This window comes from Haliotis rubra, unplaced genomic scaffold, assembly GCF_003918875.1.
Source record: "Haliotis rubra isolate DU_JTF1 unplaced genomic scaffold, ASM391887v1 Scf751, whole genome shotgun sequence".
Classification (NCBI taxonomy): Eukaryota; Metazoa; Mollusca; class Gastropoda; order Lepetellida; family Haliotidae; genus Haliotis; species Haliotis rubra.
The window spans coordinates 446,405-472,648 of record NW_025767470.1 but is presented as its reverse complement, the minus strand read 5'-3'; the positions used below and the strand labels follow the sequence as shown (position 1 = coordinate 472,648).

Below are 26,244 nucleotides of genomic sequence, written 5' to 3'. Positions count from 1 at the left end.
GACATCTTGAGACGGACTTCACAGTTACAAGCACTCATCATGACATCTTGAGACGGACTTTACAGTTATAAACACTCATCATGACATCTTGAGACGGACTTCACAGTTACAGACACTAAGCATGACATCTTGAGACGGACTTCACAGTTACAAGCACTCATCATGACATCTTGAGACGGACTTTACAGTTACAAACACTCATCATGACATCTTGAGACGGACTTTACAGTTACAGACACTAAGCATGACATCTTGAGACGGACTTTACAGTTACAAACACTCAGCATGACATCTTGAGACGGACGTTACAGTTACAAACACTAAGCATGACATCTTGAGACTGACTTTACAGTTACAAACACTAAGCATGACATCTTGAGACGGACTTCACAGTTACAAACACTAAGCATGACATCTTGAGACGGACTTTACAGTTACAGACACTAAGCATGACATCTTGAGACGGACTTTACAGTTACAAACACTAAGCATGACATCTTGAGACGGACGTTACAGTTACAAACACTAAGCATGACATCTTGAGACGGACTTTACAGTTACAAGCACCAAGTATGACATCTTGAGACGGACTTCACAGTTACAAGCACTCATCATGACATCTTGAGACGGACTTTACAGTTACAGACACTAAGCATGACATCTTGAGACGGACTTTACAGTTACAAACACTAAGCATGACATCTTGAGACGGACTTTACAGTTACAAGCACTAAGCATGACATCTTGAGACGGACTTCACAGTTACAAACACTCAGCATGACATCTTGAGACGGACTTTACAGTTACAGACACTAAGCATGACATCTTGAGACGGACTTTACAGTTACAGACACTAAGCATGACATCTTGAGACGGACTTCACAGTTACAGTCAGTATGACATCTTGAGACGGACTTTACAGTTACAAGCACTCATCATGACATCTTGAGACGGACTTTACAGTTACAAACACTCATCATGACATCTTGAGACGGACTTTACAGTTACAGACACTAAGCATGACATCTTGAGACGGACTTTACAGTTACAAACACTAAGCATGACATCTTGAGACGGACTTCACAGTTACAAGCACTCATCATGACATCTTGAGACGGACTTTTACAGTTACACTTTACACACTAAGCATGACATCTTGAGACGGACTTTACAGTTACAGACACTAAGCATGACATCTTGAGACGGACTTCACAGTTACAAGCACTCATCATGACATCTTGAGACGGACTTTACAGTTACAAACACTAAGCATGACATCTTGAGACGGACTTTACAGTTACAGATACTAAGCATGACATCTTGAGACGGACTTTACAGTTACAAACACTCAGCATGACATCTTGAGACGGACTTTACAGTTACAAGCACTAAGCATGACATCTTGAGACGGACTTCACAGTTACAAGCACTCATCATGACAACTTAGAGACGGACGTTACAGTTACAAGCACTCATCATGACATCTTGAGACGGACTTTACAGTTACAAGCACTAAGCATGACATCTTGAGACGGACTTTACAGTTACAAACACTCATCATGACATCTTGAGACGGACTTTACAGTTACAGACACTAAGCATGACATCTTGAGACGGACTTTACAGTTACAAACACTCATCATCACATCTTGAGACGGATTTTACAGTTACAGACACTAAGCATGACATCTTGAGACGGACTTTACAGTTACAAACACTCATCATGACATCTTGAGACGGACTTTACAGCTACAGACACTAAGCATGACACCTTGAGACGGACTTCACAGTTACAAGCACTCATCATGACATCTTGAGACGGACTTTACAGTTACAAGCACTCATCATGACATCTTGAGACGGACTTTACAATTACAAACACTCAGCATGACATCTTGAGACGGACTTTACAGTTACAAGCACTAAGCATGACATCTTGAGACGGACTTCACAGTTACAAGCACTCATCATGACAACTTAGAGACGGACTATACAGTTACAAGCACTAAGCATGACATCTTGAGACGGACTTTACAGTTACAAGCACTAAGCATGACATCTTGAGACGGTCTTTACAGTTACAAACACTAAGCATGACATCTTGAGACGGACTTTACAGTTACAAGCACTAAGCATGACATCTTGAGACGGACTTCACAGTTACAAGCACTCATCATGACATCTTGAGACGGACTTTACAGTTACAGACACTAAGCATGACATCTTGAGACGGACTTTACAGTTACAAACACTAAGCATGACATCTTGAGACGGACTTTACAGTAACAAGCACTAAGCATGACATCTTGAGACGGACTCCACAGTTACAAGCACTAAGCATGTCATCTTGAGACGGACTTTACAGTTACAAACACTAAGCATGACATCTTGAGACGGACTTTACACTTACAAACACTAAGCATGACATCTTGAGACGGACTTTACAGTTACAAGCACTAAGCATGACATCTTGAGACGGAGTTCACAGTTACAAACACTCAGCATGACATCTTGAGACGGACTTTACAGTTACAGACACTAAGCATGACATCTTGACACGGACTTACAGTTACAGACACTAAGCATGACATCTTGAGACGGTCTTCACAGTTACAGTCAGTATGACATCTTGAGACGGACTTTACAGTTACAGACACACAGCATGACATCTTGAGACGGTCTTTACAGTTACAAACAGTCAGCATGACATCTTGAGACGGACTTAACAGTTATAAACAGTCAGTATGACATCTTGAGACGGACTTTACAGTTACAAACAGTCAGTATGACATCTTGAGACGGTCTTTACAGTTACAAACAGTCAGTATGACATCTTGAGACGGTCTTTACAGTTACAGACACTAAGCATGACATCTTGAGACGGACTTTACAGTTACAAACACTAAGCATGACATCTTGAGACGGACTTTACAGTAACAAGCACTAAGCATGACATCTTGAGACGGACTCCACAGTTACAAGCACTAAGCATGTCATCTTGAGACGGACTTTACAGTTACAAACACTAAGCATGACATCTTGAGACGGACTTTACACTTACAAACACTAAGCATGACATCTTGAGACGGACTTTACAGTTACAAGCACTAAGCATGACATCTTGAGACGGAGTTCACAGTTACAAACACTCAGCATGACATCTTGAGACGGACTTTACAGTTACAGACACTAAGCATGACATCTTGAGACGGACTTCACAGTTACAGACACTAAGCATGACATCTTGAGACGGTCTTCACAGTTACAGTCAGTATGACATCTTGAGACGGACTTTACAGTTACAGACACACAGCATGACATCTTGAGACGGTCTTTACAGTTACAAACAGTCAGCATGACATCTTGAGACGGACTTAACAGTTATAAACAGTCAGTATGACATCTTGAGACGGACTTTACAGTTACAAACAGTCAGTATGACATCTTGAGACGGTCTTTACAGTTACAAACAGTCAGTATGACATCTTGAGACGGTCTTTACAGTTACAGACACTAAGCATGACATCTTGAGACGAAAGTGAAATATTCTGGCAATGAGAATTACTCATAGATCGTTGAATACCGAAACAACAGGGGTAGGTAGTGCTGCTAACCCGCCTTGTGTTGGAAGACATGTTGTTGTTACAGATACAGTTGGTCACAGTCCATGGTCGCATTTCTCTGCTGTATGTTGGCTGTATGGCAAGTACTTGTACAACACTCTCAAGAAACCTATAGGATTGGTGGCGTCATCTTGGGGAGGGACCCCTATAGAGACCTGGTCCACACAAGACTCACTCTCGAAATGCAGGTGAAGAGATACATGTAATTAATCATAAGCTGTATTGCATCAACCATCATAATATCTAAATGATAACATACACGCTACATAACGGAAAATGCGCCCCGAGTCTATAAATACTTTAAAGACTCGAAGGACAGTATAGATTGTACCTGTCTCTCTGTCTGCCTGTCTCTCTCTCTGGTATTCAGAAGTGATACAATGAATTAAGAAGCGAGGAGATTTGCAAATTTATCTACTTAATACATTTAACATAATTCTACGTTGACTCAATAATGTAGGACGTCATTTTCTAGTATTTGGGATAAGGTTTCATATTGTTGATATGATTTCCTTTACAGAAACGAGTCAACGCAGCATGTATATGACAGGTTGGACGTGCCCCCTCCTAGAAGAGATTCGGTTCTCTGGAACGCCATGATACATCCTCTTGTTAACATGACAATCTACGGCGCCATTTGGTATCAAGGTGAGTCAAGTAATGTAAGTCCATGATGTCTTCATTGATAAGGATTGATACTTTTTAAATTACAATTTATTGTATGATTGTGAATATCTGCAGGAGAAGCAAATGCCGACAAACCTGGTTTGTATAACTGCACCTTCCCTGCTATGATCGACGACTGGAGGGTCAAGTTCAACCAGGCTTCAGATGGAGCAACGTCAAACAAGTTTCCTTTTGGCTTTGTACAGGTTGGCTTCGAACAGTTGTATCCATATATATATATACAAAGGTACACATATATACACTGAGATATACATACCCATACAAAGGTACACATACATACACTTAGATATACATACCTTACAAAAGTACACATACATATACACTTAAATATACATACCCACACAAAGGTACACATACATACACTTAGATATACATACCCACACAAAGGTACACATACATACACTTAGATATACATACCCATACAAAGGTACACATACATGCACTTAGATATACATACCCATACAAAGGTACACATACATACACTTACATATACATACCCATACAAAGGTACACATACATACACTTAGATACAAATACCCACACAAAGGTACACATACATGCACTTAGATATACATACCCATACAAAGGAACACATACATACACTTAGATACAAATACCCACACAAAGGTACACATACATGCACTTAGATATACATACCCATACAAAGGTACACATACATACACTTACATATACATACCCATACAAAGGTACACATACATACACTTAGATACAAATACCCACACAAAGGTACACATACATGCACTTAGATATACATACCCATACAAAGGTACACATACATACACTTAGATACAAATACCCACACAAAGGTACACATACATGCACTTAGATATACATACCCACACAAAGGTACACATACATACGCTTAGATATACATACCCATAAAAAGGTACACATACATACGCTTAGATATACATACCATACAAAGGTACACATACATGCACTTAGATATACATACCCATACAAAGGTACACATACATACACTTAGATACAAATACCCACACAAAGGTACACATACATGCACTTAGATATACATACCCACACAAAGGTACACATACATGCACTTAGATATACATACCCATACAGAGGTACACATACATACACTTAGATATACATACCCACACAAAGGTACACACACATACACTTAGATATACATACCCACACAAAGGTACACATACATGCACCTAGATATACATACCCATACAAAGGAACACATACATACGCTTAGATATACATACCCATAAAAAGGTACACATACATACGCTTAGATATACATACCATACAAAGGTACACATACATACACTTAGATATGCATACCCATACAAAGGTACACATACATACACTTAGATATACATACCCATACAGAGGTACACATACATACACTTAGATATACATACCCACACAAAGGTACACACACATACACTTAGATATACATACCCACACAAAGGTACACACACACATACACTTAGATATATATAACATACAAAGGTACACATACATACACTTAGATATAAATACCATAGAAAGGTACACATACATACACTTAGATATACATACCATAGAAAGGTACACATACATACACTTAGATATACATACCATAGAAAGGTACACATACATACACTTAGATATACATACCATACAAAGGTACACATACATACACTTAGATATAAATACCATAGAAAGGTACACATACATACGCTTAGATATACATACCCATAAAAAGGTACACATACATACGCTTAGATATACATACCATACAAAGGTACACATACATACACTTAGATATACATACCCACACAAAGGTACACACACATACACTTAGATATACATACCCATACAAAGGTACACATACATGCACTTAGATATGCATACCCACACGAAGGCTATGTGTCAGCCTCGCAGTCATCTTCCTGGATGAGGATATCTGTTGCTGAATGAATAGTTACACGAACTTCATCCCGATATCGGAAGGCAGATACCTCACCAGATCTTGACGCTACTGCCTCCAAATGGCGGGACATAAACACAACTGAGACCAGAGATTCACCTACCCGTCTGTATACTCGCTGCTGACCGTTTGTCTGTACCAAACATTGTCTATTCTCATCGGAGAACACGACGTATCCTGAGCATCGCACTTGCAAACGTCGAATTCACCTGACCCATTTCAACCTGCCACATCGGTGTTGACGTGTTCCACTCAACCCGCATCCATGGACGTCGTCACACGTTTCTTCGCCCATTTTCTCACGTCTGTCCATTCATTGTAAACGGACCCTTAGTCCGCAGGGTAACATTCAACATGTCCACTTCCACCACAGATACATTCAAATCATTAGTTACCTTGTTTTGTCGGTAGTGTAGATGTACGTTTTAAACATAGTCCACCTAGGGATAATTGCATGTGGTGCATACTCAAAAGGCACAGCAGAATGTAAAAGTGGAAAACAAATGTCCATGTGGATATAAATTAACATCGTTTCTTATCTTGTAATTGTACATATGCATATAATGCACTCAAGCATGGTAATGTGTGCGTGTGGTGATAATTATGCACTGTGCAGCTTGCCGCAGACAGGAATGGCTCAGTTCAGACCGGTTTTCCCGGAGTCCGCTGGTCGCAGACAGCGGGATTCGGCTACGTCCCTAACGAGAGGATGAAGAACGTCTTCATGGCTGTTGCTATGGACCTGCCAGACTTCTCATCGCCATATGGAAGGTGACGTATTTGCATTTTTATGAAAGTAATTCGGGATGATAGCAGTTTTTACGTTTTATTAATGACAATATTATTTGTGGACTTTAAGATGACTGTATGTATTGGCAGTGTTCATCCCAGAGACAAGCAGGACGTGTGTCAGCGCCTGGTACGATCAGGCTTATCCGTGGCTTACAACAAGCCCGGCATGCAGTACCAGGGGCCGATACCCGACATGTTCTCCTACAACACACAGATGAAGTACATCACTGTAGACTATGGGTTTTCCGGACACACAATTGATGTTCGTTCTTCAGACGGCTTCGAGGTAAACGTTTGTTCGTTCGTGAATAAGTTTAGTTTTACGCCGCACTCAGCAATATTCCACCTAGATCATGGCGGCGGTCTGTAAATAATCGAGTCAGGACCAGACAATCCACTGATCAACAGCATGAATATCGATCTGCGCAATTGGGAACCAATGACATGTGTCAACCAAGTCAGCGAGCCTGACCACCCGAAGTAGTATACACACTGGGGGTACTAGACCAAGTCCAACAAAAGCCTCTGTAAAGCTTCATTTATGAAATAAAGCTTTTGTTAGGCTCTTATCTCTCTCCGCTATTGTATATACCAGATTTGAACCCCCAGTTAACTTCCTGGTCACTATGACCACGAACCAACACTTTCCTGATCACGTGACATGTCGTGTTGACAGGAAACAGTTTAATGTGACAGGATACTATTAGGATTACTCAACAGTAAGTGTTAAATATTTTGCTTGGGGGGTAACATTGTGTCGTATGGTATGACCAATAATTCCTCTCTGACGAAACCTCTCCCTGGCCCATCATTCAAGTAGTACAAGTTCGGCTCGTCGGCTTTGATGTTCACTTTATCTATGTTGTAAATTTTGACTGACCATGTCGGGTTGGTGGCTCGTTTCCGAGTGTCTCCTTCATGTTCTGCCGGCTGGTAGAGGTACCTCACTAGGACCCGGTCGGTATCTGTTTCTCCTTCCCACGCAATGGTGCAGCCAGTTCGGCCGTCACTGATTTCAGTTTGATAGCGTCGGCCGGTTTCTTGCCGGTGAGCCGAGTGGTTTCGTGGTTGATAGCCGACACCACTTGAGGTAGCCGCGCTACCCATTCAGTCGATCGTTTTCCCGGGTTGGCCATCTCTCTCGCATACTGATGCCCGAATAAGCGCTCTGCCAAAGTCCGATTGAATCTCTCAACTATGGCTTTACTGCGATGAGCCCCGGCAGTGCCACGCCTGACCTGGCCACCGTGCTTGGCTAGCAGTTGTGACATGGCACCCATGAACTCCTGTCCGGGATCGACTTGCAGTTCCATGGGCCATGTCAGCCCATGTCAGCTGCGTTTGTGTATGCGTTCGAATCCGCGGGCTACCTGGGCCGAGTCTTTCGCGGTTAAGGGTTCGGCTTCTTTGTAGCGGCTGGCCACGTCCACGACGGTTAGGGCATACTTGTACCTCCTGTCGTGGGGTAGGAACAGGAGGTCGGCCTGTTGGATGCTATTGGTTATGCCAATGCCGAAACTTTCTTCTCGGCACGTAGGGTGGTGCCGGTAAATAGATCTGCCACAAGGCTTGTTTTTCAAGCCACGCTTTGGCCTCGTCCGGGGGTACTCTTGCCATTTCGGCAAGCTTATGTATGGCTCTCGCTCCTTTCCAGTACCCATGCGGGCTGTAGTAAATAGCTTCAAACTTTCTCTCTTTCCGTGACATCGTATATACACCTATGTTCTTGGTTCAATTTTCTCATGCCTGTACGCGTACGTGTTGATCCCGTCGATGGCTATCCAACGCTTCGTGTCCATCGGCGACAGGGACGTCGTTTATCGTCAGTCCGTATATCGTCTGTCCTTCGCTTCTCAGCGTGTTCATCTGATGCTTGAAGGTGTGGGCCCTGAACAGGGCCACCTTGAACCTGGCGTGTTTGATGTGTTGTTTCACCACGTACTTCTTGACACCCTTCGCCTTACGGATCTCGCTATTGTCGGCTTTCAGGATGGAGTACATCTTGGGCTTCAAGCCTATGTACTCAGCTATGGGCGTGCCAGCATACTCGTCCTTCATCTTACCGAGGACCTTTTTGTTAACTGTGCTGTGCATGGCATGGTCCTTGGGGTAGTCACTGGTGTCGTATAAATGGATGTGTTTTGCCATGTCCTCCTACACGTCTTCGGTTCGAATCTCCATCAGCAGGGAGTCCGTGTTCGGGTACAGCACTTCGCATCTGTCGCCGTACTGCTTCTTGAGCTCGTTGTAGTAGAAGTCGTACATCAGGTGCTTGGAGAGGTCGAGGATGCTCATCCCCACGTAAACAGGCCGGTTGAACTTGATGTGGCTTTTCCTCATATGTAGGGCCACCAGATCGTTGGTGAATATCTTGCTCTGGTTGAATGCTGGGCTGGCTATCAGTCTCCTGAGCTTGTCTTCCTCTTTCGCCAGGACAAGCTTCACGGTCACGCGTTTTCGCAAATTCTCCATTGTCTTACCGAACACCGAGTTGTTCATGAGCTTGTAGAGATTCTTCTCGAAGTCACTGGTGGCCAGCTTTCGCAGGTCTGTGTTCATTCTGATGTAGGGCTCCATCCACGGGCTCTGGTCGAACTTGAGCACCCTATGGGTTTTAGTTAGCCTCATACCAAGCAACAGGTACAGCTGCAGGTTACGATAGTGAACGATGTACTTGGTCTTGTTCATCAAGTTGGGTACGAGTTTTTCAACGTTGGCTAGCTTATTACCCCCCACCCTCCTTTGGTAGTCGGACATCCAGTCCGGGTTCACCATCAAAAATTCTGGGGCCAGGGGGTAGCTGTTGTGTGACTTATGTAATGCTGTTGGGTACTCCAAGTCAACTTCGAGTATGTAACCTACCCCCGAATCCGGCGGTATGCTCATGACGTCTATCTCAGGCACCCACTCGAACCTCCCGGTGGGTAGATACTGGCTCATGGCCCAACCGTACAGGTTGTTGGCGTCGAGATAGAGGAGATGATTAATGGGTTTGCTAGCATCGTAGCCCTTCACGTACTTATTGTTGGCTTTCGTGTAGCGTTTGGCAGCCATGGAAATCCCACCTCGCAATCCTTTCTCGATGAACAGGTGCATGTCGTGATCGGTGAGGAGTTCCAGCTTAACTCCGGTTTTCTTCAGCAACGCATCCCAAGAGAGACCGGGGCTGGTGTAGTACCACGCGGGGTCGAGTTGATACTGCTTAAAACACGTCTTTCTGAACGTCTCGAACACGTCAGCCAGCAGGAGCACGTCAGTTCTCAAGTACAGGTCGTGGTAATCGCCCAGATTCTTGCAGCCCAGTTTATTTCATACGTTAATTGCGTGCGAGTATTCACCCTCCGTGATGGACGAGTCGGTCAAGTTGCTGTAAAATTCCCTGATTGGGGGTAGTCGGGTCTCGGCGAACTTGGCCCAGCCATCCATGTACTCGTAGGGGTAAACACCCTTCCTCATCAGCAGGGGCCGAGTCTCGGCGTCGGTGTATCGATCAGTGATGGGGAAGGTATCGTTAGCTTGGACCAAACTATCGAGAGACGACAGTAGGAACTGAACTGAGTCTATGAACCTCAGGCCGTTCAGGCTGAAGGAGATGTATCTCTCCATGTTGTTGGGGATACATGTCAGGTTTCCGTCGACTTTCGCGATGGCCTGCATGATCAAGTGAGAGTCGTACCCTCTCAAGTTGTGGAAGACCACGGGGATGTTGATCGTTTTGGGGTTGATTCTTAGCTTGAGGTTGCACGCGTTGTGAGCGGCGCCTTTGTACTCGCCGGTGACATGGCAGTGATCTCTCACCGAATCGCCGTTCAGCGGGCCGTCACACACGTGGCAGTGCGTGCTGCAGCCGTGAGCTCGCCGATCGGCTTGGGTCATACGCATGGGGACGACATTGTACAATTTCTTCCTGATGGTTTTCTCTTCCTCCTGCAAACACTTTAGAAACTTTTCAGCCGCGTCGGGACCCCTGTACACCACGGGAGCGTTCGTTTCCCCATCACATCGGACGACCACGTATCCGAACCCACAGGCCTCGTGCTCCTGCGTTTTGTATGTGTTGGGAGCCGGGCCGATGTCAACAGGTTTGACGAGGGCTTCGAAGTCGGCGTAAATGATGTAAGGTACGGACATCTGATTCTTGTGGTTGTCGAATTTTAGGATATTGTCGCCTTCCTTGGGCATGTCGATTCGTATGGCCGTCTGCCCCACACCTAGGCAATACTCCCGGTCGGATTCTAATAAACCAGCTCGGGTGAAACCATGCAGGCACCGTTCACAGAAGTGACTCTTTTCTCGGTGTGCCGATTGGTCGTACAACAGCCTGCTGAAGTATTTTATCCACGCATAGTGATACTTGTCACCTCGCCGGATCATGAATATATTGATCACGTGGCGACCCTCCATTGGGCTGATCCTGAGCACGATCGTTTTATTACCTTCGTGCCCAAAGACGTTGACGGCTATATCATTCTGTTTCTCGATTTTGGTGACCTGGGATATGGGGGGTGGGTTCGTCTATACCAGCCCAGTTGAGCCCATCATCTTGGGGATAGCTCGAAGGTCTGTCCGAATGTATGTCGGCCGGAAAACAAGGCTGACCTGATCGCTAACCTCATGCAATCGTCCCCTCTGTTTTTGATGTTGACCATGGCCTTTTTTTTCTTGTAGTAGGGGGGCAAGTCTAGGTAGGATTCCCCCCTGAATGGTACGTAGTTAGCTATGCCTAGATAGAGTTTATCGATTTTATCTACGGCCCACCTGGAACCCCTGTGCGTGAAGCGTTTCAGGGTCTCTCGTATTTGTTGAAGACTGGTATTGATGGACGCGTCTATCGTCTCGGCATGAGTCACGATTTCTTGTTTACCCCGGAAGTAAGGCTGAACGTACTCAACGACACCATTCTGCTGTTTATCGAGCGACATCTTTGCCGTTATTTGAAACTTTAGACTTCCCAAATTGTTCAGTTCCTCATTAACTTTGTCAGCGATCAGCGGCTTGACGTCGCCGATGTCTATGTTCTTATCCACATGCATGCGCCAGCCTCTGAGATAGTTACCTACAGCGTGTTCAGTGTGCACGAACTCTAGATCAACGACTCTGTGCTGATGTAACAGTTCAACGAGCTCAGGCTTCCTCATACGGGAATAACCTACTAACCCCAGCTCTCGGGCTTCCTGTTTGAGTTGTTTCACAGTGTGGGGACGTACGGGTCGTGCAACAGTGCGACTAGCCCAGCTTTCCTCATACGGGAATAACCAGTCAACCCCAGCTCTATGGCTTGGCGTTTGAGTTGTTTCACTGTGGGAGGGGGTTGTATGTCGAGTAATCTTAACAATTGGGGTCTCCTCATTCGGGAGTAACCCACTACACCTCGTTCTCTCGCAATCTGCTTGAGCTCCCGGACAGTAGGCATTGTTATACCCAGGTGTATACAATCTCTAATTGGGCCACCAACAAGGGAGGTAACTCCTCCAACCTTAATCAAATCACCAATCTAGTCCCCCGCCCAGCGCTATATTTAGAATAACCTTATCGATTCTGGGTTCAGGATAGCTTTCCTGTTTTATTATTTCCAGAACGTTGGGGATACACGTATATATATTAGCTGATTCAGTCAATACTTGTTCTCTGAAGACATCCAGCTTTGTAGTAACAATCATTTGAAAGTTGATGTGCCCCAATTCGTTTATTTCCTCTTCGAGTTTGCTAATGACCAGAGGTCTGATGTCATCAATACTACATTTACCCGGAAACATCAACCAGCTTCTCAGGGCAAAAGCCGGGGGTGGAATTCGAATGAATTGAATAGCAGGCATTATTATACCTAGGTGTACACAGTCTCTAATTGGGTCACTGGAAGGGAGGTAACTCCTCCAGCTCTAAGTAAAAAATAATGAGAGCTACACCACCATACTAAGGAGGCGCCTACATTCGTTTATGTAGTCCTTTTTCTTCTTGTAGATAAGCTGGTGCCTGACTACGTTTGCCCCGTGGGCTTTACATAAACAGTAGTGGCATTTCACTCCAATACCGCAGACGGAGCACGTGTAGCTTATGAAACACCTCCTGTGGAAACAACAGTACCCCTCCATCCTACATTTCCTACCGCAGGTCTCGGTCTTCCCCATAAGTATGTACTGGCAGGTCTCATCTTTGGTATACTCATATGGGGACTTAGTTTAATTGCTTTACGATCAACGCAGTCGCTGCTAGACCCAGCACGACGAAGGTCAGTTCTCGGTCCTTTTGCCCCGGGGATGGTGTGTAGTACTGAGCAAGTGTGGGTTCCTCGATTGGTTTGAGCTGTTTGCCGGTTAGTAGGTAGTATTCTCTCGCTGCATCGTCGACGTCATGGAACGTTTTAACGGCCTGGTTCTCACGCTGGAGTCATTCGTTAATGTAATCGAGCCTCTGCATACGTTTCTTCGCGTACTCGGCTTGCAGTTTCTCCACGGCTATGTTGTGCCGTTTTCGTTGTGCGTCCGACCCCCGTAGGTTCGAGAACAGGTAATTACTCCCGGTAAATGCCAGGGCGTTAACTAAAGCCATGCCGACCATCATAGCGATCGAGCCATCCTATATATGTTTATATACTTACTTCAAAATATTCCCCAGTATGATCCCTTGCTTCACGAGGATATCCTTGGTGGCCATAGTCATGCCCAAATTAATGATGAGCATGCCCATATCCTGCAAGTCGAAGTCGAGCTTGATAGTCGGTTGTTTGAGGACCATCTTGGTCAACCGAGCGTATCCTACGGCTAGGCCGGTGACCACGGTGGCGTGGTATGCTTCGTTAACGAACATTTTTCCCTCAGACATGATGTATATGATATAGAAATATATATTTATAACATAATATGGGGGTTGACCTCTAATTGTGGTTGTGGTGCCGGGGGTGCTGGGCGTTTATTATATAACATGAATAATGAGAGAGCCGCAGCAGCTGCGCCTGCAACCAACAGAGTGTAGTTACTCTTATGTTGCTTGGCTAGATCACCTTTTCTACCGCCTTGGCGACCCTTTTAGGGTTCTTCTGCTTGGTGACTTGTAAGGGGTTCCCCCCTATTGGGGTCGGGGTTTCCTCTATCGTCACTGGTGATATCTCCTCTAACAACGGGGTTGTCATGGCAGCATCCATCTTGTATACTATTATTGACAATGCTTCGCCGTGATGATCGCCGCTGTCACCGGGGCTAAGAACATACTGTATTTATGGTACAGCAGGCAGCTGACGGCGCTCAAAGCGTGTTGGATAAAGGGGTCCTTCTCGAGGTCCTCCAACAGGTAAAGCCGACGTTCCGGGGGAATTGGGAGGACATACGAGGCTATGCCGGTGTAGATCTGCGCCATTGTCGAGCCTATAGTCTTCGTCATCTCAGCCCCGAGCCGGGACTCGTATCTCGCGTACAGCTTATTGACCTCATCAGAAGGTAGTTTCTGGATTTTATCAGGGGTATATTCCCCAAAGTATTGTTTGGCCTTGCCACCGACCGCCAGCGCCATTAGTTTCTCTCGTTTGTCGTCATCAGGCAGCTTATCCCCCTCCACCAACAGTTGTTCGAACAGGTCATTGCACTCCATCCTATAATATGACAAGCGATTCTTAACTCTAATGATATAATAACCGATACAGGCGAAACACAGCGAGATGAAGGTTAAATTGCAACGATGAGAACTTCACAAACCATATAGAATAGTAACTTTTAATTGCTAAGTGCTTAGCTTTGCTTAGCTTTGCTTAGCATTGCTAAGCTAAAACACCGTATAGTCCACGGGCTGGTCGGTCTTGAGCACGAGCTTAACATGCTTCGTCTCGGCTAGCTGCCTCTTCACCCGTTCCCATTCTAGTTTGCTCATCACATCGTTCTCTCTCAAGCACTCCTCGAACGAATCCCTGTCCTAGCAGTGGAATAAGGCCACCCATCGCATCTGCTCCCTGAGGTCTTTCAACACCAAGTTGAACTTCTGCGTTAGCACCCAGACGCTGTGCTTTGCGTGCCGTACGGAGAAGGCCAGGTACGATAGCATGTCTCTCTTTTTTGTTATCTCTTTATTAGCGCTGCATTCGTCCAGGATAAACAGCGTCGACTTCCCTTTAAATTTCCCGTGATAAGCTTTCAACCAATCCTGCAGACGTGTTCCCGGGTCGACTCTGTGTACGTCCGGGTCCGTCATCACCCAAGGTCGTTCCGTGTACGTTCTATTCATGTGCAAAGTAGGGCACATGATAACGATATTGTCGAACACATCCCTGTAGTACCCCTCCAGCATATCCAGTACAAAAACGGTCTTCCCACAGCCCGTCTGCCCGCACACTATGGCGCAGTGCGGGTCGCGGGGTAGATCAATAGATGGCTTGCAGGAATCTCCCATTCTCTATATTAAGTTGCGCGTCCATAATCATGTACAGATATAATTTAAACTTGCCCGCGGGTTGAGCCTTCTTGGTAATCTGGATGGTTATCCCCTTGCTGCCGTTGTCGATGCGGCGACCACTGCCATGTAATTGATCATCGTCCGTGGATCGCATGTCCAACCATAGCGCGTACTTGGTGGTCAGGTATTCACCGATCTGCACGGAGGATAGGTCCAGGTCCTTGATGACGTGTTGGTGTTGGGTCAGTAGTTTCGTTTACTCGTCCCACTGCTGGTGTGCCCTCATACCGGCGCTGAACAGCTGGTTGGGCATGCCCTCGATGGTCACTTCCACCTTTTCAATCTCGGGGTTGAAAAACTTCTCGCTGTCCCTTCGGAAGGGCTCGTAATCCTCCACGGGGACGATCAGGATGCTTTTCATCGATCGCGCCGGCATGTTTAGGTTGATGTTCCACAGAGTGTCGCTCTTATCCTGTATGATCGCTCTATGCCGCAGTATGCGGTCGTACAGGATGGCCACCTTCCCTGAGTACTGGTTTCGAACCTGCCTTGCCAGCTCCGGGCTAGTGACCATGTCAAACTCCAGAGAGATGTTGTCGATGGCATAACTGGCCTCATCACCGTTCGGCGTATGCACGACTTTGCTGTAATCGTTAAACGTGAGCTTGTATTCAAGCCTATCACCCAGCGCAGCCTGGTTAAACGGCGCGTGCCCAGTGAGCAACTCGAAGTCAAGCGGCACGCAGAACCGGCTCCCGTACGCTTGGGCGATGGCCTTTTCACCCACTGAGATCTTGTCTAGCTGGTCTTGCGTGAAGCCGTACCCCACGCGTAACCCAGTCGATTTGCTGATACCTTGGTACACGTCATTGACGCGTTCTCCCTCGCTTTTCCAGAGGTCCCCGTAGCAGTAAAATATGTCGCTGTCGTCGATGCTCAGCACCTCGTTGCCGCTGATCTTGATGTTGGTTTTCTTGATGATGGCTTGACCTACGTTCCGCACGAGCTCGCGTTTGTCGTTGGCGGAGGTCAACGTGAGGTTGAACGTCGGTCGAACCATGCCGGGTACGATGAGGTCATTCTCGCCCAGGTTGGGGAATCTAACCAGCAGCATTTGGTTCTGGTCTATCTTGCTGGGATTGTTGGTGATGGTCACCGACTGGCGCACGGCTCTGACGCCTAGAGGCTCTCTTGATCTTCGGAAAGGATCTAGTTTCCTACCATACATTGTTATATACATAAAATATAAAAGTTTAATATAATTAATGCCTGAAGGTGGTCATGAGGACATCCGATTGATGAATGGGATGCTGGTGCGCTCGATGATGGGGATTACGATGACACCTCATTCATGGGCGACACCGTTAGCAACGAACTTTTATAGCAGACCGTAGACGAATATTACAACACATTGAGGCGAGATAAAAATTACGTTGAACCGTTGGGCCTAGACTATTCCAAGTTCAAAATTGATAACCAAGGGACACTGCGATTGAAAGCTCATCCGGGGATCGATCTCATGAGCAAACACACGAGAAAACCGCTTGCCTTGTCTACGCTAGTCAATCGTCAGGGTGGGCAACTGATCCGTGATGAACTAGCCCTCATAGATTACGGTGGCGCACGGCCTAAGCTTTCCCCGAAGCTCGTCCAAGATCTGCAAAACATCAGGCCTGAACTCAGCGGTGATATGTCCCAACGTGCTAAAGAAACATCAGACAGTATCGAAAAAATATTGGCCATGTACCATGACAAACCCTTGCCTGTTTTCGAATTTCCTGTTCGAGAACTGCGAGGGCTAGACAGGGCATTGCGAACCATTCCTGGAGAACTCATGAACAATATGGGGAAACTGAACGAAATCGATGAGCACATCGCTCGCGAGAAAATAAAACTCAGTCAGGTGGACGAGTATCTGAAAGCCATCATCGAAAAACGGTTGCGTGACTTACAAGACGAGAGGCAGACTCGATTGGAATCCGCTTCCTCAAACCAGGACCAGCTTTGATCTCAGATCAACCGCGTGCGGGTAACCATCGATCTAGTCCTGAATGAGGACACAACGTTGGCTGACAGGATCCGAATCCTCTTCCGAGAGCAAGGGATCACCATCGCCCCCAACTCCAACACCAAGCCCATCAGGCGATGTCAGAGACTGGGTAAAAAACATCTGAAATCACTCGGAGAAGCCCTGCATAAACTCGCGAGTAAGGCCGCCGAAGCCCTGCCTGGCATCCTGGGTAGAATCGTCTCGTTGCTGCTGAGCACGCTGGCTCAAACTGTCACGTGGCTCGGCCAAAACCTGTGGGCAGCCATCATCGCAGTGGCCGGGCTGGTGTACGTCTCTGCTAAGGAATTTTTAACCAAATGAGCCCGGCCACGATCCCGCCAACCACCAGCGCTGTTTTACGATCTATATGCTGTTGATTTTCAGCCACCTGGTGTGGTGGTAGGGGTTGTGGTGCTGGTTGAACTCTGGGCTCTGGGGGTGGTACGACTATGCCCGTTTCACCCGTGGGAGGTGGGACGTGACTCACGTTGATGCCTGCATTGACACCCAACTTCTGGTCGGCCGTGGCTATGACTATTTCGTTGTTGTAGCCTACTGCTTTTTTGACTCTCAGTTGCATGTCACTCGGGCCATGTACGGTCCCACGTCGAACACGTAGTCGACTTTAGACCGGGCGTATTCTAATACGTGTTGGTAGCGTTTGATGGCACTCGGCAGATCGACAGGGGCAGCAACAGCATCCTCAACGTTGACCATGAACTGTTTCTGCGCGTCGTAAGCAGTCCCCTTACCGAGAGTTGGAACGTGTTTGCCACTGCGCACCCAACAACGCCCACACGTACGTTCGAACCGGCACGAGTAAACCCTTTCGACGTGTCCAGCATATATACTTTCCAATTGTCTTCAACGTAGGGGGGTTGCTAGACCTTTTGGATGGTGAAACCAACGTCACCTGTAAAGTCCATACGATCATCTCGCCATTCGTTACTCGACAGAGCAAATTCTGACCGAAGTAAACCTCGTTTCAGTAGATCATTGCTGGCTTCTTTCACCGGTTTTGGCCCACTGTGTATGGGTTTAGGAATGAGGTTGGAGAATGCATGGAAGAAATTACCCGAACTTAACATATTGTGCTTCATAAAGTTTACCACTGTATCTTTTTGTAATGCTTTTACGGAGAGTCCATCACTGTACGGAATACCCAACCCATGGTTCACTCCTCCTGGTTTACGCCAATCCGTTTTCGGATCGATTCGAATTCACCACAAATCCGTTTGTAAGCACGCCGATCGTGTGGATTGTTTGATGCATCCCGCGCCTTGTCCTGTGGAAGCGGGACGCTGATCTCTTTGAGGATACGCCTGACCTGGTAGTACACGTGAAACATGAACACAGACCTACTCAGCGCATCACGCCGAGTGTCGGTCAATGTCAAGCCACAGCCTGTTGTAGTGCACCACACGGCGAAGTTGAGTTGATTCTGCCAGAACTGCATCGGGTTGTAGAACCAAGCGTGGACTGCCTTGACGTTCGTCACCGAAAGCCTATACCATTCGAACACATCGATGAACTGGGCTCCGAAGTACAACCCAGCCCCGTCGACCACGATCTTCATATTCGTGAAGTCTATGTCCATCTTAGGGTAAAACACTACCGGTTTGTACATTTTTAAAGTATTATATAATGGGTATATATACTCTAACATGTACGTAACACTTCTAGGAATAACGAATGGTGAGTCCGTTCAGCTGATGCACGCGATCGATTACACGTCGGGCCAACCCAAAGTCGCACTCTGCGATATCACCTACCTGCCACGATGGACCAGCATCACCGCCTGCAACAATAAGCTGTTCGTCAGTGGCGCCCGCAACCAGATAATCGACAGCTACTACAGTGTGTGCTCGCTAAGCGATGAAGTCTTCAAACCCTTGGGAGCCGAACTCAAGATGAACGACTCAAATGGCACAGTGGTGTTAACCAACAACGGAATAAACCCCTTGAGGCTCGGCCAACCATTGGCGAGGACACTCGGGATGTCGACGGATGAGATAAAACCCACAACTACCGTCACAGGCACGAAGTTACCTGACCTAGTACCGTACCGAGAGCTGTGCATTAATATCGGCCAGCTGAGCACGCGGACATCATTCAAGGGGGCCCCCCTTCCACGCTGCTGAGAGCCGTACCGGTGAAGACGGAGAAGTACAACGACGGCAGAACCGAGTCGTTTTCATCGCGGCAGTACAAGAGGTTAACTCGGGGTACCATCCCTGAATTGGTAATATCGGTTTTAGATATAAAGCATAATCCTGTGAATATAGGATACCTCAGTATAACGCTGCACATAAGATGACTCACGCACAAGGTCCCGGAAGGGTGAAGAGATGCGTCAATGTGGGGATCTCCGACCTCGGGGACACACGCGAGTTCGACGCCCCAGGAATAGATGGTAAACTGTACGCCTTGCAACTTAAAAATAACATTTACAAACGCGTTGAAGTCCCCACCGGGGAATCCGACAGTAACTTAAGTGATATCATCGATACCGAAGGAACGAACAGCAACATTCGGTACGCCCTAGTCCGCAGTGGTGGGGATAAATGGATGTTATACCCAGCGTTCAGTGGCAGCAAACTGTTCAACCTAGGCGACGTCGAGGCCACGCCCGTTGCTCGAAACAAGCAGTATGCCCTCGTCTTCACCGACAACGACAAGTGGGTGTTGTTACCCTCTCGAGTCGATTGGTTTCTCAACATTAGGCTTGGCTCCCCCTATGTGTTCACGGAAAACAAAGACAACTACCAAAACAAAGTTGTGAACAACGGAACCCTGCTCGTGGCTTACGTCCCGACGCAGAGGCGTAGCGTAGTCATCAGCCAACTCTCCAGCATGGCAGCCCACATGCTGTCGAGCAAGCCCGGGGCGCAAAACGTGTGGTTGCAGTTGGTGTCTGAATTCGCCGGTGTGGTCAAAATCCTGGAAGGTCTACCAGCAAATTCCACGCTGGTCATCCAAGTCTACCTAGGTGAACCATTGCAGGACGAAGTCGAAGTCGTGAAGGGAATCGAACTCCGGTGGGTGAAACGGGCACCAGTATGACGTTTGCACTGTTTATGTGCGGGTGGGTGTCGACTCCCACACCAGTCTGCAGGGGGTCACCGTTACTGTGGAAGACACGATATCCCTCACCAAGATCTTCCTACCTGACAACATACACTTCATGGGGTTGAAGTGCACCCGTGAGAAGTTATCAGAAAAACAATTGGAAACTATCTTGTAATAGTATTATAGCAATGGCCAATTTTCACCCCAACATCACGCTTTTGGATTTAGGGAATGTGGAGGGGTTCGATTGGGGTAATGAAGACTCCTTGTACGCCCTGCACTGTACAGGCGACGTGTTTAAGCAGGCGAGCCTAAGATTATATAAAGAACCCGAATGGTTTATCAACTTAACCCTCACAGCACCTTACGTCTCCATAAACAAAAATGGGTTTGTCTCCGAAAATAGGAACGGCGTCTGGCTCACGTCTTACATACCGAATTCTGATAATATAAGAGTTTCCCAAAGACCATTCTACTCAGGCAACATGTTATATTCATCTGAGGACTCAAGTTTAAGGGCCGACTTACCTGATATCCTACCAAATCCTATGACTGTGAAACCAGACTCAACGCTCATCATAGAAGTCCTTCTCGGAGATATTGCTGTGAGTACCTGCTGGCAACTTTTACCTGGGTTGACAATAAATTGGAAAGCTGTATATGATTATGGGGGCCTACGTTGCCGTATCATCAGGCACTCGGAATCAAACATCTCAGTAAAACCTTCACTGGTTCAGGTAGAAGAAAATGCACCTATTAGCCTTTCCCAGATTTTCCTGAACGAGAACCTAGCCCTCATAAGCCTCAAATATATTGATGCCCTATTTAGCAACAACGAATTAAAATATATCTTGCCCAGATTCTGAACGAGAACCTAGCCCTTATAAGCCTCAAATACATTGATGCTCATTTTAAAATCGACGAATTAAAAAATATCTTGCAGTTGATATTATACACACAGGATGGGGCTGTACCCAGTCGTAGAGAAAGTAGCGAAGACACTGGAACCCGTAGACAGGTTTCGGTTGAAACAGTTATGCGATGTAAAACGCCAACTAGAACAAGACCGCAACACACGGGCAGCAATGTATAAGAAGTACCATAGAGCTTTCAATGTCGTGGATGGGGTTGATACCACCCTTATGGCTACCAGTATGGGGTTAGGGGCAGTAGGTGTGGGGTTGTTAACCACAATCATAGCCGCACCCGTAGTGCTAGGCATCGAAATAACAGCTGGGGTGTCAGGGTTGGTTGGATTGGTGTTTAAGTTTGTGTCACGCAGACTGCATCGTAAGGCATTGAAACACGACGAGATCAGGATCCAAGCCGATGCAAAGTTAAACACCATAGACGACCATATTTCCACCGCACTCACTGACAATAAAATCTCAGAGGAAGAGTTTCATTTGGGCCTCTCTGAACTCACAAAATATCACGAAATGAAACGAGAGATTCGAACCAAGTCTCGTAAGACTGCCGTCAGCGAAGACGAGAAACAAAAGTACATAGAGCAGGGGATACAACAAGCCCAGCAAGCCTTCATTACGAAACCAAAGAGCTCATAGGCGATTCACATTAAACTGTTTCCTCGAGATCAACACGACATAGTGTCACATGATCAGGAAAGTGTTGGTTCGCGGTCATAGTGACCAGGAAGTTAACTGGGGGTTCAAATCTGGTATATACAATAGCGGAGAGAGATAAGGGCCTGACAAAAGCTTTATTTCATAAATGAAGCTTTACAGAGGCTTTTGTTGGACTTGGTCTAGTACCCCCAGTCTGTATACTACTCCCGATCCCGTTAGTCGCCTCTTTCGACAAGTATAGTCGCCTTTTGTGGCAAGCATGGGTTGCTGAAGACCTATTCTACCCCGGATCTTCATGGGTATATAAACGTTCGTGACATGGCGAGTGTATTTAGTTAGATAATATTTACGAACAGAGCCTCAAATCATATGATATGATACGTTATGATGATTCGAGCTTGTGTGCATGGAGATCGGTAATGAGTGACACGAGGTGCATTACGTTACTTGACAATTCCCCTTCACTGATCTTGCAACTGAGTTACCATTTTGTCAGCAAATGTAATATTCATAGCCGGTTGAGCGTTTCCATTATGTCTAATCACTTTTCGCATTTACTATTGTGGGAATATTGGTGTGTGTCAAATGTGGTGAGTTAATAACCTATATGTATCAATAATAAACTGGGGAATAAAACTATTTCAGATTTGTTGTACTAATACGACGACATCGCGCAACGCGTGCCTTGACCCGGACCACCCTTGGATCCCCAGTCCCATAAAGAGTAGAACCACCACGAGTGTGACGGTGACATGGACGAAACAGTGCCAAACGCTGCAGGCCATCCGATACGCCTGGCAGGAATCGCCATGTCCCTTTAAGCAATGTGCTGTGTACTGGGAACAGTCCAAGTTACCAGCGCCACCCATCCTCCGATACTTGTGAAGATAGTCTATCATTAGCAGTAATACAGATGTTATAACACTTTGCATAAATGGTGTTGTTTTATAAATTGATCTGTTTTGAAAGACAGAAGATAGAAAATCGGTGTGGGTGTAAACAGAATATATACTCCTTAAAGGGAGTGAATAAACATGGACCGAAAGGAGGGGGAGCAGATAACTGATCCTTTCATTCACCCCAGGCTTTCTTCAAGGAATGAGGAGAGTTGGCGTCGGCCATGTCAGAGTTGAGAACACTCTGAGGAATGAACTTGTCTGGTTTCAGCACGTTGGGTTCATTTGGACGAACCAGAGAGAGTAACAAGTACCATCTTGTAAAACCCCTTTGGCATCATTGTGGATCCCGAAATACCCACCCAATCTCCGGCCAGACGCTTCATCCATGTGGTGGTTGTAGAGTAGAGAGGTATAGTCAGTATACATGGCCCGTGGTAGGATAACCATGTGGTGGTAAAGTCAGTACACATGGCCCGTGGCAGGATAACCATGTGGTGGTATAGTCAGTATACATGGTCCATGGCAGGATAACCATGTGGTGGTACAGTCAGTATACATGGTCCATGGCAGGATAACCATGTGGTGGTATAGTCAGTATACATGACCCATGGCAGGATAACCATGTGGTGGTACAGTCAGTATACATGGTCCATGGCAGGATAACCATGTGGTGGTATAGTCAGTATACATGGCCCATGGCAGGATAACCATGTGGTGGTATAGTCAGTATACATGGTCCATGGCAGGATAACCATGTGGTGGTACAGTCAGTATACATGGTCCATGGCAGGATAACCATGTGGCGGTATAGTCAGAACACATGGCAGGATAACCATGTGGTGGTATAGTCAGAACACATGGCAGGATAACCATGTGGTGGTATAGTCAGTACACATGGCCAATGGCAGGATAACCATGTGGTGGTATAGTCAGTATACATGGTCCATGGCAGGATAACCATGTGGTGGTATAGTCAGTATACATGGTCCATGGCAGGATAACCATGTGGTGGTATAGTCAGTATACATGGTCCATGGCAGGATAACCATGTGGTGGTATAGTCAGTATACATAGCCATGGCAGGATAACCATGTGGTGGTATAGTCAGTATACATGGCCATTGGCAGGATAACCATGTGGTGGTATAGTCAGTATACATGGCCATTGGCAGGATAACCATGTGGTGGTATAGTCAGTATACATGGCCATTGGCAGGATAACCATGTGGTGGTATAGTCAGTATACATGGCCATTGGCAGGATAACCATGTGGTGGTATAGTCAGTATACATGGCCATTGGCAGGATAACCATGTGGTGGTATAGTCAGTATACATAGCCATGGCAGGATAACCATGTGGTGGTATAGTCAGTATACATGGCCATTGGCAGGATAACCATGTGGTGGTATAGTCAGTATACATGGCCATTGGCAGGATAACCATGTGGTGGTATAGTCAGTATACATGGCCCATGGCAGGATAACCATGTGGTGGTATAGTCAGTATACATAGCCATGACAGGATAACCATGTGGTGGTCTAGTCTGTATACATGGCCCATGACAGGATAACCATGTGGTGGTATATATGCCCCATGGAAGGATACCCATGTGGCGGTATAGTCAGTATACATGGCCCATGGCAGTATAACCATGTGGTGGTACAGTCAGAATACATGGCCCATGGCAGGATAACCATGTGGTGGTATATATGCCCCATGGCAGGATACCCATGTGGCGGTATAGTCAGTATACACGGCCCATGGCAGGATAACCAGGTGGCGGTATAGTCAGAACACATGGCAGGATTACCATGTGGTGGTATAGTCAAAACACATGGCAGGATTACCATGTGGTGGTATAGTCAGAACACATGGCAGGATAACCATGTGGTGGTATGACAGAATACATGGCCCATGGCAGGATAACCATGTGGTGGTATAGTCAGTATACATGGCCCATGGCAGGATAACCATGTGGCGGTATAGTCAGTATACATGGCCATGGCAGGATAACCATGTGGCGGTATAGTCAGTATACATGGCCAATGACAGGATAACCATGTGGTGGTATAGTCAGTATACATGGCCAATGACAGGATAACCATGTGGTGGTATAGTCAGTATACATGGCCAATGACAGGATAACCATGTGGTGGTATAGTCAGTATACATGGCCCATGGCAGGATAACCATGTGGCGGTATAGTCAGTATACATGGCCATGGCAGGATAACCATGTGGCGGTATAGTCAGTATACATGGCCAATGACAGGATAACCATGTGGTGGTATAGTCAGTATACATGGCCCATGGCAGGATAACCATGTGGCGGTATAGTCAGTATACATGGCCATGGCAGGATAACCATGTGGCGGTATAGTCAGTATACATGGCCCATGGCAGGATAACCATGTGGCGGTATAGTCAGTATACATGGCCAATGACAGGATAACCATGTGGTGGTATAGTCAGTATACATGGCCATGGCAGGATAACCATGTGGCGGTATAGTCAGTATACATGGCCCATGGCAGGATAACCATGTGGCGGTATAGTCAGTATACATGGCCCATGACAGGATAACCATGTGGTGGTATAGTCAGTATACATGGCCCATGGCAGGATAACCATGTGGTGGTATAGTCAGTATACATGGCCAATGACAGGATAACCATGTGGTGGTATAGTCAGTATACATGGCCCATGGTGTGGCGGTATAGTCAGTATACATGGCCATGGCAGGATAACCATGTGGCGGTATAGTCAGTATACATGGCCCATGGCAGGATAACCATGTGGCGGTATAGTCAGTATACATGGCCCATGACAGGATAACCATGTGGCGGTATAGTCAGTATACATGGCCCATGGCAGGGCAACAATGTGGTGGTGGTGGTATATACAGTACATATATCCCATGGCAGGGCAACAATGTGGTGGTGGTGGTATATGCAGTAGATATGCCCCATGCAACAATGTGGTGGTGGTGGTATATGCAGTAGATATGCCCCCATGGCAGGGCAACAATGTGGTGGTGGTATACGCAGTAGATATGCCCCATGCAACAATGTGGTGGTGGTGGTATATGCAGTAGATATGCCCCATGGCAGGGCATGTGGTGGTGGTGATATATGCAGTAGATATGTCCCATGGCAGGGCAACAATGTGGTGGTATATGCAGTAGATATGCCTCA

The 26,244-nt window shown here is 46.4% G+C and overlaps 1 protein-coding gene across 2 annotated transcripts in view; it reads left to right on the top strand.

Moving 5' to 3' along the window:
* Positions 1 to 23,079, top strand: part of LOC124260163 (sialate O-acetylesterase-like) — a 31,977-nt gene extending 8,898 nt beyond the window's left edge. Inside the window, exons 4-9 of one of the 2 annotated variants that reach the window (XM_046694423.1) lie at positions 3,655 to 3,811; positions 4,144 to 4,271; positions 4,365 to 4,495; positions 6,893 to 7,047; positions 7,156 to 7,354; positions 22,798 to 23,079. In XM_046694423.1, coding sequence (XP_046550379.1) covers positions 3,655 to 3,811; positions 4,144 to 4,271; positions 4,365 to 4,495; positions 6,893 to 7,047; positions 7,156 to 7,354; positions 22,798 to 23,037 — 1,010 coding nt within the window. In that variant the 3' untranslated portion in view covers positions 23,038 to 23,079. Of the gene's footprint in view, positions 1 to 3,648; positions 3,812 to 4,143; positions 4,272 to 4,364; positions 4,496 to 6,892; positions 7,048 to 7,155; positions 7,355 to 22,797 lie in introns of both variants that reach the window. The other variant, XM_046694422.1, reaches the window with a different exon arrangement.
* Positions 23,080 to 26,244: the final 3,165 nt, after the last annotated feature.